This window comes from Leuciscus leuciscus (genome assembly GCF_965113295.1).
Source record: "Leuciscus leuciscus genome assembly, chromosome: 22".
NCBI lineage: Eukaryota > Metazoa > Chordata > Actinopteri > Cypriniformes > Leuciscidae > Leuciscus > Leuciscus leuciscus.
The window spans coordinates 22,298,980-22,314,100 of record NC_138746.1 but is presented as its reverse complement, the minus strand read 5'-3'; the positions used below and the strand labels follow the sequence as shown (position 1 = coordinate 22,314,100).

Below are 15,121 nucleotides of genomic sequence, written 5' to 3'. Positions count from 1 at the left end.
ACTAAAGAGAGCCAATCCCCCTATTGATTTTAAATTAAACTTAAATAAAACAATTTGCATAGCCTCGTAAATCCCCATTATTTGGTCACATTTCCTGCCCAGCGAGCGGGACTGGTCAGATTCGATCAGAACTCTGAAAAGTTTCACCAATTAAGCAATAAGCAATGGGAACAATATTATTCTAAAACTTGCCTAGGTGATTTGTTAAACTCATAAAACTAGTACATTTAGTGGAGATAGTACAACTGAAGTACAAAGTACAAACTTACAAATCATGAAAATATCAATAAACATTTACATTAAAGTATTATTAGCAACATTCATGGACCACACAACTTTTCTGAAGGGAATACATCATTTGAAAAAAATGTCTTACAACAGTGCATGCTTTTCTGTTATATTTTATTTTGTTGTGTTATATTGTTTTGTAGTTACAGCGAGCATTTGCATTTCACAGCAATGGGGTTTTAAAGGTCTAGCATCCTCTCATGCACAGAACCACTGAAAGCGCAGAGCAGATGCATCCTCGGGAGCGTCAGGTAACCATAGAAACAGACTCAACTTATGCTGCTGATTCTGCAAAACCTCCGCCCACTGGTAAACATCACAATAAACACTCCAGTTTTTTACAGCACCGTTTGCATAAAATGTTTGCGTGGATTTATTAACCTCTTTATGCCAAGCATTGGTCTAAAGCATGAACTTAAGGAGCAGGCACTTGTCGTTCAGGGAACAGATAATAAAGAACAGATGGTCGCTTCAGTAGTCAGATTAAGCACGCAAAGCCGTGACGGGACTGTGACAGTCAGGGAGAGATGTTAAACGAGTTTCAGTGCTTTGAATTCACCTGGAGAGCTGTTTGAAAACCCACCGGGACAAACAAAATCTGTCCAGTCTGAAGTGGAACTTTGTAAAGTAAGTTAATGTCTTCTCTGTGATATCTCTTTCTTTTTTTTTCATGCCCATCACCTGGATTCTAGAAAAAGCATTAATTCAGAGATTTCATTTGATAGAGAAGACGTTTCTCGTTACAATCGATGGCTGAGAGCTGATATCAGCTTAAAAGGTTAGTCATAAATCGTGAATAATACTAAAAATAGTCATCAGAATCATTTTGCATCTTTACTGGGTGACAGTGGATTTATCATATATTTGCGCTCATGTCATATATCATATTTATCGAGCTGATGGGCTGTCAGTGGGAAAGATAAATTCAGTGAATTAACCGAATAGCTCATATTCCTGGCCTAGGCCTTTTATAACACATTTCATCTGTGGTTCAATATTTTTGTGCAGGAAGTGGCTTTTTAGCTATAATATCTTTAAAACAAAGAATTGCCTGGATTGGAGTCCTAAAGCATATGCTTACCCTCAACATTACTCCGGACGGAGTGTGAAAGCACACAATAAATTCACAAGTTTGAGTGCTTCAAGAAATGATTAACCATATATAAAAGCATTTGGATAATTGGATTGATTCAAAAATCAATAGTGTGATCATATGAATAGCCATTAACAGCTACTTCATCATGTTCTCCTCAGCGCCTTTTTAACCTGGAATCTTTCTCTCATTCTTGAGGTCCAGGTAATGTTTTTTTGCTGATTCGGTCTCTTATGAATGTGGGCTGAAGCAATATTCAGCTGCATGCTAATGTGGAATGTTATTTTATACTGGATGAAAATGTGATTATCGCAGTTAAGGTTGAGCATCAGGTGGTAAAAGAGCGCCCATATATTGGCTTCTGTGTTGCTATCAAAATGCTGATAGCAATTTCTTTATGAACTGTCAGTCAAGGTTTTGCAAATGGATTTTTGAATGAGCCCAGCATGTGATATTATGCTCAAAACATTTCAGATATTGTACTATTATCTGAATAGAGCCTTATATAAAATGCCGATGGTTTTCCAGGCAAAGCATCTGGATGAGAAGGCCCACATCAATGAATTACAATACATCACATAGGCTGAATGATATTGAATTTAATGGACTTGTGTCAGAAACACCATTAATGTCTATATCTAGTCAAAAGGTTGCTACTCAGCTCTTGAGAGGGGCTTAGACTGCCAGTGCTGCAAGGCTGTCCAAATAGCAGGTTAATCATGATTTATCTTTAGGACTTTTGTGGCATTTATTCTTTCTGACTTGCCAATGCTCTTCTTTCTGGTTTGATTACACAAATGGGAGCACTGAGGATTATTCAGAGAAATGAGTTGAACTGAATTTTGAACAGTAACATTCTGATCAGAGTCTGTTGTAAATGTATTTATGATGTACTTAAAGGTCTCTACCAATGATTCTCAACTCTGGTTCTGGAGGCCCCCCAACAGATTTAGCTAATCTTCCTCTTAGTAGAGCTCTCCATGTTCTGAAATTAGTGTCATTGAGTGTCAAATGATACATCCCTTATTTGAGAACCACTCAACTCTACAGTACATTTACATTTATTCATTTAGCAGAGGCTTTTATCCAAAGCGACTTGGATCACAGTTCCAATGATGAACATCACAAGCAATCTCTAGAAAAAAAAGCCTGTGCACCTCAGAGTAAAAAAAGAAAAAAAAAGAAACAGGCAAGCGCAGGTTAAAGTTAAAAATAAGAAATAAGGTTAGATTCAGTGAGACGTGATGTTGCATTTATGGGGAAAAAGTCACATATGCAATATATAAAGCTGTAATTATATGTAATTATTTTATTTATGTATATATATTATACAAAAATATAAATTACAAGAAAGAAAATTCACAATTACCTTTTATTTTTTATTCTGAGACAGAAACAAGCTTTCATTTAGATTCAGTAAAGTAGAAAACAAATATATAAAATAAATTTAATAAAATAAAATACTAAATAACTATAAACTGAAGTGCTGTAGCAAGTTTTTGTATATAGCTTAAAAGCTGTCCTGTCTGAAATTTTCTATTGATTACTTTTTCTTTTTCTTTTTTTTTGCATCCTACATATCCGCAAATATTCCTGTAGCTCGAACAGTAGAGTTGGGTTTGAATCCCAGGGAAAGCAAGAACTGATAAGAATGTAAAATGTGTACCTTGAAATGCAATGCGCGTCTGCCAAATGCATAAATGTAAATATACTGCATATTTGAAAGGTACAGCTCCAGTTCATTACAAACCTAGTTGTCTTTCTTAACATTGTGATGTGATGAACTGTTTAAGGCCTTTTGTCGTCTTTTGTAAATGGTCTTGTAGGTTATGAGGGTCACTGAAGATGGTTAAGATGCATATATTGATTATTGTCTGTTTTGTGCATGTGCGAGCAGCTTACTTGTTATCCAGGCTGAATGCTGTAGCATTAGGCCTCTTTTGTAGCTCTTGTTAGCCCACCCTTAACCCTCATGTCTCAATCAATCAGGTTATTTTTAATACTTTGGAGCCAAAAAAAAAAAAAAAAAAATCAACTTTGCTTTTGCATTTAGCCTCTCAGTGTAAAGCAACACTTCACTCTTTTGGCACAGAAGTGCCCTTCTTTCAGGTCTCCTTTTTCCTTCGGAGCAGAAATAATTAGCTTCTGATTGCGCTATGATTAACAGCCCCACTTCCAGAGTGACTATTCCAAGCTCCATAGAAAAATATGCTTTCTGTACAGTGAGATAATATCTGTCCAAACAGATTAAGGATGTGTCCAACCAGCATGTCCGCTCTTCGGCGGGAGACCCCTTGCTCTAATTAAAGTCAAATACTTTTGGAGAAAATTAGGTATTTGCATAATTACATTACACAGCAGTGGCTGTTAATTTCTGATACACTTTGAAATGCCAAAGCTCGAAGGAACATAATTAGAAATTGGAAGTTGACCGATTTATTTCAGTGTCCATTACTTCATATAGTCTTGCTTCAGTGTGTTGCCTCATTCCACTTGCCTTTGTTGAGTTGGAGCATAATGTCATCATTTCTCCCATCAGTGTTCAAGCTGTTTTCAGGGTGTCTTGGCTTTGAACTGCTGAATCTGAGCTTTCTCTTGTCCCTGTGGCATCCATCTGCCAGTAGACGACGTGGTGATAGTGCAGTCTTGCCTCTGGCTCCACGCACAGGAAGACTCTCAGTTCTTCATATCTGTCAGCCTTCCATCTATACGCTTTGATCACGCAGCTCTGGGATGGATATCACTTCTCTGTCGAGGGGACACAGTTCCTTGACTGATATAAAAAGGGGGTTTGGACATGCAGATCCACTCATTGAAGAATCAATGCTAAGCTTGTGTCAATTTTTATTTAAATCAGATGAATCTGGTTCGAAAGATTAGCTAACTTTCTCTGCCATGGTCGGGATACACACAATACAGTGGCTACAGGGAGAACTTAGACACTTTAGCTTCTCTCAGATGACAACAGTGGCGGATTTAGCAAATCGGGGGCCCAAGGCGAAGGTAGGTAGGCTATGGGCCCCTCCCCATCCAATCTTTAAAAGAGACGAAAAAATATGTATCGACTGAATGGTGGATAGGCAGGTAAAGCTAATCTACGGGGAAGTAAAGGTTAGAGAGGAGAAAAAAACGTCCCCTTTAACCCTGCATACACTTCTTTACTCCTAAACAGAAACATGTTACAATGTTTACATGGTACAATATCTGGTAAGCTATGTTTTTTTTTTTTGTTTTTTTTTTTTCTTGACAAATTTCACCATTTCGATTCAATTCTTGTGATTTGATTCAATATTGACTCATTTGGAAAAATATTAGGTACGTTTCACAAGATAGGCGTTACTTTTTCTCAAGAAAAAAAAAAAGCCCTATCAGCTGGTATAATTTAAGATTAAAATAAGTAATATAGTACACATATTTAGCCAAATACTCTCTATAGCTTTTTTTTTTCTAGCCAATTAAATGGCTTTCCTGAGGTAAATGTTATGTGACGATTGTTCTCCAGCTGTTTTACCTCTTTCCGCGGTTGAAAAACACGATTGATATTATGAATGAGAAATATACATTTCGGTAAGTTATACTGTATCTTTCAACATTGTTAATTCGTGTTTATTTACTATTAGCTAGAGATGATCAGTTCACGTGCCGCTATAGGAATCTGTCACGTCACATTAAAATGGCAAAACGGTATTTATTGTTTGAATTTCGTAATAGAATTGACAGAATCTGAGAGCTGATATTTTTTTTAAATATCATGATTCATAAGTAAACTGCTCAGTTTTGTATGTCGATCTGCGTGTCCTCTTTGCTTCACGATTTTTCTGTGCGTTGGACTTTGTTGTTCCTGACTGTATCCCCAACAGTAGCCGTAAAAAAGTTTGTCATCTTTGGCAGCGTTCCCAAATACTTATCAGCGTCTTTTCACTTTTTTCTTTTATTTTAGCCGCTTGGGTAACTTCGAAACTTTAAATTTTCGCGTTTAGACTCGTCTTGCTCTGTTTGTGTATTTCCCAGTCCTCCTGTTACTGCGTATTTCGCGCCGCGCACCTTTACAGACTTTTTGCTTTCCTCCCGCTTCCTCCTTTTTTCGGCACCGCTTGGGTAGCTAGCTTCGCTTCATTTTTACTCTGTCTACTACTCTACACTCTGTCTGTCACTCTGTACACTCTGTCTGTCAATCACTTATTTTTCTCCATCAGTTTTTTGGCACAGCCTTGTCACTTTCGCAGATGCGCAGTAAGTGAGATAATGGAATAGTCCAATGTAGTGAGGTGGGGGGCCCCCTCCTGTCTGCGACACGACAATAATGATTTGATGCCATTTTTCGCTAACGGAGTTTTAGAAATATATAATAAAAAAAATAATAGAAAAAAATAATAATTAAGCATAAGTTAATAGGGCATTTTGGGGGCCCCTAGGTAGCTCGGGGCCCAAGGCAATTGCCGACCTTTGCCTAATGGTAAAGTCCGCCCCTGGATGACAAAATGTAATTTTCTTCTCAACTTCGTTCACGGGAGCCACCACACAGAGAGTCAACTATTTTCACTGTGTCACATGGACCGTTTCAAATTGTTCCTAAAGTTTTCTAATAAACTTTACTCACGTTTTATCACTGTAAATGAGTCCTCCATTTATCTGAGTTCCTGACACCCTATATTTTTGACCGCCCACCCGCTCCCGCAAGATTTGCATTGGGTGCCGCGGGACCCCAATCCCAATGCATCATTCTAATATATAGTTCAAACTTAAAGGGGTGGTTCGGGATTTTTGACATCGGACCTCATTTTTAAGTCAGCCTGGTTGTTATTCATCAGTGGAGACATAAAAAAAAAAAAAAATTATCCAGTCCTTATATTTGGATAGTTAGCCGATGCTAGGCTAGCGCGAGTCAATGGTATATGTTAGTCAGCCATTAAAAACCGTTTTACCCACTCCACAGTGCACCAAACGCAAATCAATTATAACACTAGACTATCGATGTATATGTCCGTTGAGAGAATAATGTTAGAAATCAAACTTACCTTTTCATCACATTGCATTAGTTATAATTTGTTCCCTGTAATCATAAGCCTTGTCTACAGCAGCAGCGGAGTGATATTGATTACCTAGGCAACCGAGTGAGCCGGTACACACATGACGCAAGTGTATTTACCTGCCGGACTTTGATATCGCTGAGGAATGCTAGCTAACGTTAGCTGGATGTAACGACTGTAGTGCGCTTCTGTTCTGTGTTTACTTTTTGCCGCATTACTAACCGAAGCAAAGTAAAATTCCGCAGCTGCTGAGAAACTAGTTCCTTTGGGATCATTGAGATGAAAGGTAAGTTTGATTTCTAACATTATTCTCTCAACGGACATTTGCATCGATAGTCTAGTGTCATAATTGATTTGCGTTTGGTGCACTGTGGAGTGGGTAAAACGGTTTTTAATGGCTGGCTAACATATACCATTGACTCGCGCTAGCCTAGCATCGGCTAACTATCCAAATATAAGGACTGGATAATTTTGAAAAAAAAATGTCTCCACTGATGAATAACAACCAGGCTGACTTAAAAAATGAGGTCCGATGTCAAAAATCCCGAACCACCCCTTTAAGATATAAATGGTTAAAACACTTTCTGGTTGTCAAACCAGATTATTTCTAAATCTAACCAGGCTTGACGTGACAGATTTGTCTGTCCAACATAATCAGTCACAAATCACAGCCAGTCAGAAGAGTTCTCGGTATTTGCACAGCATCAAATGATTATAGAAACAGGATGTTACTGTCAATCACAAACCTCTTAGTCCCTCCACCCTTATTCAGCTTATCCAGTGAGAATGTTTCACATCACATTCAAAGAAAATTAGTCATTGTCTATTGGTTATTCTTGCCATCATTCACAGATGAAGACATGGGAATTTTGAAGCTGCAGAGATATCTACATATCACTATTCTTTTATCTGCCTTACAAGCTTGAGCATGACTTGAGGGAGTGGGGAGACTCGTCTGATTTAACTCCTTTTTGTGGATGACATGGAGGGATCAGGTTGCGGAAAGAGTGTGAGACAGAAAGGGAATATTTTATTTAGTACTGTCACTTGCTGTTTTTACCCTAGGGAAGCTCAAGCTTTGCTAACATCACATGTGGTCAGATGTGAGATATGAGCGTGTAAGTAACAAAACAAGTAGATGAAAACATCAACAGGTTTTTGCTGCTTTTATTCTGTTTGTTAGAGTTGAAACCTTTTATATGCTAAAGTACTCCAAATTGGACCAAAAATACAGATGACTCATCTTGTACAAAAGGGCGTGTTTGATTTCTTTCCCCCAATCAGACTCTCTTGAATGAGAATGTCCCTCCTTCTAATAGCACCTGTCACAAGCAATAACAAGTAGAAACTCATGGTTCACAGTTGATATGCTAATCGGCATTAAAAAAGAACAAGCTATTTGACATTTTACTGTGTTAAAAAAAATAAAAATAAAAAGGCACACAAGGTATGGGGCTTTCTGTTGTTTTACACTTCTATATGTATTAGAATATTTATTCTTTATTATATATTTATTATCAGTATAAAATTAGATGCACCAGTTTATAAAATAATAAGGTGCAAATACAGTAAGTAGAACCTCATTAAACTGGTTTGGTTTGAAGTTAAGGAGCATTGATGTATAGAGAATGGTACCGTCATACCAAGATCAAAACAGCTGCCTGAGCCAGTCAGAAGGAACATTACTGAGGTGTATGAGTCTGGAAGTTATTCATTACAAAGGGGCAAATATCAGGTACTAAATATAGGTGTGTAGTGTGTACTTTTTTTTCTTTTCTTTTTTCACAGAGCACATTTGAACTGAAGACATTCTTGTTGAAAGAAATATTTCAAAGTCATATTACATTTCGCCATCAAATTTCCAAACTTTCAGTATCAATATGCCCATTTATGTTGAAAAAGGAGTAAACATACTTTTTGACTCCACGACATTTATTTAGAATATCCTGTCAGGTCAATTAGGCAGTGGCCTTATCACAAGGTTACAACATACCACACCAGTTTCAAGACACCTGGGTTTGTGGAAACACTGTCCATTGTTAAGGTGGTCAGATGTAGGCATGTATAATAAGGCAGCATCAGCTAAGAAATAAGTGTTCCATGATTATATATATATACCTACAGTAGTAGCACACATGAATAAATGTAGTTAGATGAGTGGTCTTATGTTTATTTTGAAAGGTCATCGCTATTGACGTACAGTAATTCAGACCAATTTATATTCTACTAAAGGTATAGACTGTAGTAGATCTTGTTAAATCAAATCAAAATGGAAATTGTCTGCCTCTGGTAAGAGGCCATTAAAGCCATGTCTATGACTGAGCTATACAGACTGATTTATAGCACAAGTGCTCATTGTTACGTTAAAGAGATAGATTACTCAAAAATAGAGATTCTGCCATAATTTACTCACCCTCATGTTGTCCCAAACTTGTATGAATGTTTTTCTGGGGAACATAAAAGAAGATATTTGAGAAAGGATACAATGGCAGTCAATGGACACCAAAACTGGTTACAAATGTTCTTAATAATATCATTTTTTGTTTGACGTGAGGGTGAGTAAATGATGACAGAATTACCCTTTAACAATCGATTGCTGTCAAGTCAAATTCAACGTAATTTGTTTTAAAAAAAATCAATTCAAAGTGAAGGCAAATGCAATTCAATTTCAGTCTCCACAACTAGCAAAAGTGGGTGTAACACACCTGACAAAATCCTCAAATGACTATGACAAGTGGAGCAGCCTGTTACTGCCCTCCTTGCCACTCGTGGTGAGAGATTTGAGGGCAATGATTCTTCCAGGCAAGCAGTCCAAGATTGAGAGCACACAGGAAAGGAGAGTCAAATGTGACTGCTCATTAGTTTGACTAGCCTCATGCAGGCAGGTAGAGCAGAGAGCTGGCCATTTTACTGAAGTTGATTCCCTGGGGGCAGAACGATGCCAAGCTGTAGGAGAAATCCATGGTTCTGCAGGGTTGTGAAGGAGCCCTGAAACTACATTTAAATCTTGAGCCACTCAATGTATGTCATACTCACTGGAGGTTTTCTCATTTTGTATTCTATGCATGAGTTCCTTATTTATCAGTTTCACAACTATTGCAGATGCTTTTTATTCCTCCACAGGAGCTATACCTACAAGTTAAATGAATAACTCACCCAAAAATAAAAATTCTGTCATTATTTACTCACCCTTATGGCATTCCAAACTTGTATGCTGCTATTTTTAAGAATTGTTCCAAAACTCGTCCATACAACAACAGGTCATAGTAACAATGTTTTTCGATCCTGTTCTCATCCTGATGTGACTGCATTTCTGTTGAACTATCACACTTAACCACACAGTTTGGGTCCTATTGTTCATTTTAAATTCTAGTAGTGTATTTATGTACAAGTTAGTTATAATGCTTGCTGAATCTTATGACTGAATCATATTTCACCTGAGTTGTGAATGTGATTTTGCAGTCTGTATTAAATGTGAATTTTGTGTTTTAGTAAATATGAATCATTGTCTGGTCAGCTGAGATTTTGGTATACTGTAGATATAAAGGTGATTTTTCGGTATACAGCACACCTTGAGTGTATATTAGCACCATTTTCTGTTTGCTTTTGGGATCTTCGGCAAACGGTGACATCAGACTTATCAACCGGAGTGAGTCGTCACAGCTCTTCAAGCAAAACAATTTTTTTTTAAAAAACAATGCGAACAGTGTAGTCCAATTTGTGAACGAATTACTCTTAAGAGCTGGTTCTTTTCAAGTGAATCAAAAACATACTGTTCAAGTAGGGGTGGACAAGGGCATGGCAAAAATATCATTTTACCACAAATAAAAGTGTAAATATCACAATCTCAATATCATCAGGCTTTTAAAACACATGCAAATATTAAACTTTTTGATTGCAGAGAACTGCAGTGTCAGGTGAGAGTAATGCTACCGCTGTGTTGCTAAATTATTTGAATGTATTTTGTGTTGTACAGTATGTTTGGACGGAGGCGCCAGAACTATAACTGAACTGAGCTTCCCATAATGTTTACACGTGAGGTCAGTAGGCGGACTTTTGCGGCTGGTCGAATGTGTTTACAAAAGCAATCCGGTCAAATGCGTTTTTGACTACCTCTGGAAGTGGTCCAAAGTGGACAAGCTCAAAAGGTTTTAGACCCCGTTAACACCTGTATTTAGCGTCGTCCACTTGTGATCTGATTGACCAAAACACATCTTAATACCAGGTGTAAACAGGCCTGACAGAATGTGCACTGTACTACGATATTCCTTCAAATAGCAGATCGTGGAGACATTTTAATCGTTCACGATCCAAAATCATGATATCGCACACCCCTACGTGCAAGTAGTGTGGCCAGATTCTTATCTGAATCAGTCTGCAACATGGCCCTGTATAATTTAGAAAGTTTCATACAGTATGTAAGCAAAATGGCCATTCTAACTAAATATACTCAAATGCATCAGAATCTTATTGAGAGTTTATGAATCAGAATTTGATTTGAATCAGAAAATCTGTATCGACACCCAGCCCTAATGGTGATTATATGACAAAATCATAATGATTCTTCAAAAACATGAGAGTAAGTGAATAAATGAAGGAAAAATGACAACTGTCTTTTTTGGGTGATCTATCAATGTATTGCTAGAAAATATGCTATATGTTTCTTAGAGACATTTCTGTTTCAATAATACATTTTAAAGGCTGTAAACATGCTGTTTTTGCAACATGCTTATACTGCACTGTACATATTTGCTTACAGACATCAAAACTTGCAGTTCAAAGATCCAGAAAAGCTTCAGACTGAAGAAAAGCATCAAGTGGCTAAATAAAGAAACAGTCAAGGTTGAAGAAAGACATGAGAAAACTAGTTCTCATTGCCTTCCTGCTCAGCTGTGTAATAGATGGCACCATCTATGGCCAGGTAACCTGTCGCAGAGCCACGTCTCGTGAATGGCACACTCAGCCAAAGAACATCAGCGTGAGGTGGACCCTCATGGAGAACACCTGCAGCAGCTTGACCCAGTGCTGGAACAGACAAACAGAAACAAATGGATACTTGTGGACAACTGGGCCATATCGCTTTCCTCAGCTTTGCCCACTGGAACTTCAACTGGGAGATGTGATGTTTGTTTTTGCTGACAAAACACTGGAACAATATGGTATCCACCTAATCAAAGTGTCCAAAGAGGAGTTTGAAAACTGCTTGATTTCAGAGCCAAGAAAGGAGCAGTTGGTGTTCGCCAACAGTATTAATGGTACTTTGCAAGTGGAATCGAAGTGGCTGGCGTACGGTATGAATTACTTCACGGTCGTTCATAGAGGCAGTAGTCATCTGTGTAGGCTTGGCCTACGCATTGCACTTCTGGTAAAGCCTCAGCACTGCCAGAGCTCACCTCTTCTTCGCCTGTGTTCGGGTAAAGGTGAATGCAAAGCTACATTTAAGGACGATTCATTTAGCTGTCAGTGCCATAAACAATTTTCTGGACATTATTGTGAGAACATTGATGGATGCTATGAACAGCCCTGTTTAAACGGAGGCACCTGCGTGAACAAGAGAACTGCCTACACAGATCTCCCACCTTACGAATGTCTTTGTCTCGCTCCATTCACAGGTGAGGAATTCTAGTTTACTCTGCAGAAGTGAACATTTGTCTGTTGTTTAGTAAATATAATTGTAATAACTTAAAATAAATATGCAGGCTCAATACAAGTTAAGCTCCACTGGTGACATTTATTGCATAAAGCAAAACTTGCAGTTACAGTTATGCACTTACAATCTTTTTCAAATCATTCAAACAAGGCTTTGTCAAATCAACATTTAAAATGGTCTTGACATTTTTTTCTTGTTGTATTCTTGCAAATGTACATTTATATGAATTTCAATTAATTTTAATAACATTCAATTGTAACTCTGCATCCTGTTTGCTACCTTAAATCAAATTCAGAAATGTATAAAGCATTCTCAATGAAATTCAGAATGGTGCACAACCCTGCAGTTTAACCTGCCATTTTAACCTTCAACTTAAATTGAAATTATATTTAGTTGTAATCAAAATTATGCCAGCAAATACTAGTCGACTGAGCTTAATGTGAGCTTAACATTCGTTTAATGCAGAGTCCATTATGAATCCATTCTGACCTTTCAATCATAATGGATGGGGGAGGTTTAATGGGTGTCCACCTACAGAGAACAGCCTAGTTTCTTTGAAGACACTTATTTATTATGTATCTGTTATAATTGCAAGCGCTCCACATTTAGCACCGTGCAATTATTTCAAAACCAGAGCCCCTATGGACAATTTATTTGAATAGGCATTTTTAAAATGACTTTATCCCATTTAGGCTAGTTTTCTTTTCCCTGTCTTGCTTGTCAATAAAATTGGCATCCGAGTGTTGTTTAAATGTTGGTCTCTTGGTGAGCACCAAGGAGAGTTGAGTATTTAAAGTGGTGTAATGTTGTCAAACTAGCTAATGTGGTTTGTTTTTATGTCTGCTGAATAATTCATTCTACTTCTATGAGAAGCACTACTAGCGGCGTTCCCGAGAGACCACTAGGTACCATGTTATCACAACTAGACCAGAGTGGTCTGAGTCAGATTAAAGCAGAGAACTGAAACTTATCACAGATGGTATATATATATATATATATATATATATATTTACAGGGGTGCACATAAGTGGTGTGCAGGTGCGCATGCGAGACCAAAATAATAAATGCGCTTGGTAAATAAGTTGAGACCACTCATTTGCGTACCGACATGGTTTTGACAGCTGCTAATGCAAAATCACAGCTTTAGATCAACTAACTATGATTCCCCTTTGAACTGAACCCGCCAAAATAAAAGCTTGCTGATTTTAGGTTTGAAAACCTTACATTGAATCTTACATTGTAATAATTATAATTGTATTTTTATTTAATACTCTTTTTTTTTTTTTTTATATATATAGCCTAATAGTATTATCCCACTTTATTTATTATTTTATTTAAAAAGCTAAGTAAATAAAGTGAAATAACACTACAATTATTATTATTATAATTTTTATAGTTATATTAAATAGGCCTAGGTCACACTCCACTATGTACAGTGTGAGCACCAAACCAGACTGAAAAACCTGTGTGCACCCCTGTATATTATATATATAGATAGAAAGCATGCCACTCAGGTCCGTCTACCCCAAGGGTTTAATTTCAAATTTTACTCTTTCATTTGAAAACAAAATAATTAATTAAAAAGAATAATTATTACAGAGACCGAGGTCAACCTAACACACAATCTCACTCCTGTGGGCAACATTTTGAAGTTAAATTCATCTGGTGCACGATGAGAGTTCAAACCGATCACAACATTGCATCATTTAACCAGTTTTAACTGATTCAATCTAAAATGTATTGACACCCAGATGAAATTAAGAAGAGCATTCAACAATTGTGTTGATGAAATTAATATTTTGTGCCATCTATTAATCTATGGTCAAGAGAAGAAAAAAAAAATAAGGATGGGAGGGGTATCTTACTGTAATCAATGTTTCTTTATTCAAAAACAGTTGTAATTTATTTTTTGCCATTACCATTTTCCATTTACTGTCATGATTGGCTAACCTTTTCACCCGTAACATTCTTACTTACAATCCAGCCTCTTCATTCAATAACATCATCTTTGTTCATAATATGATCCCCTTAAAAAGCACTAGATAGATAGATAGATAGATAGATAGATAGATAGATAGATAGATAGATAGATAGATAGATAGATAGATAGATAGATAGATAGATAGATAGATAGATAGATAGATAGATATATAGATAGATAGATAGATAGATAGATAGATAGATAGATAGATAGATAGAATTCAAAATTAAATTATGTAGGCTACTTACTCACCTAATGCAGTTTCAAGACAGTTTCCTTTTCTTACTTCCGTGAAAGGTAGAATGTCCTTCAGTGCAATATGATTTTGAATGTCAAAGAAAATATCCATTAAAGTTGTATTAAATATCCATATCCTCTCAATTCAAAAATGGCACGCATTTGGAATGTCGCCAAGCACTATTGGGTTGTCTCGTGTCACATGACCAACGCGTCGCTGCGTGGCGCGCTTTAATCATAGACAGTAAAAGAAATGGACACAGCGACCCCATTGGATTCAACAGAGAAAAGTGAAGTCAATTAGAAGCTCTCACTTCCTGATGGTCGAGCGTACTGCGCAGACTCAAACTGAGCTTGACGACGTAGATGTGACGTGAGCAACCCGTCTGTCTTCTAGTATCTGTGCCAAGAGAAATCTGAATCATTCCCTTCCGAAACTTGCAGAGACGGAGAGTGTGAGTAGGAGGTGTCCATGAGCTTGGAGCAGGAGCAACTTTTGTTAAGTATTCTGATTAATTACTTTGTCATTTTGCCTCCACGTCACCCCGATTGCGCGCAAGCTTCTCCTCCTGTCCATACGGTAATTCTCTACTGTGCGACAGAGAGTTGCGTGGTTATGACGCAATCGTTAGCCTATTTTTACAAAAACGGCTTCTACGGGGCCATAACGTAAGATACAAGGTAATGGAGCATTTTATACATTTTCGTGTTTCTTTAGAAATAAATAATGGACAAATGGAGTCTTTAAACGCCTCAGATGTAAAGTTATTCGCTGTCAAAGTGACGCCAAAATGAATGGGAGGCAATGGAATGCTAACAGCAGGTGGGGGTCTGCTAATCAA

The 15,121-nt window shown here is 37.3% G+C and overlaps 1 protein-coding gene across 1 annotated transcript in view; it reads left to right on the top strand.

The window, feature by feature from the left end:
- The first annotated feature begins 11,247 nt into the window (after positions 1-11,247).
- The window catches only part of eys (eyes shut homolog), a 241,572-nt gene continuing 237,698 nt past the window's right edge, over positions 11,248-15,121 (top strand). Inside the window, exon 1 of the mRNA XM_082154578.1 lies at positions 11,248-12,023. Within this exon, the coding sequence (XP_082010704.1) occupies positions 11,267-12,023 (757 nt within the window). The 5' untranslated portion in view covers positions 11,248-11,266. The remainder of the gene's footprint in view (positions 12,024-15,121) is intronic.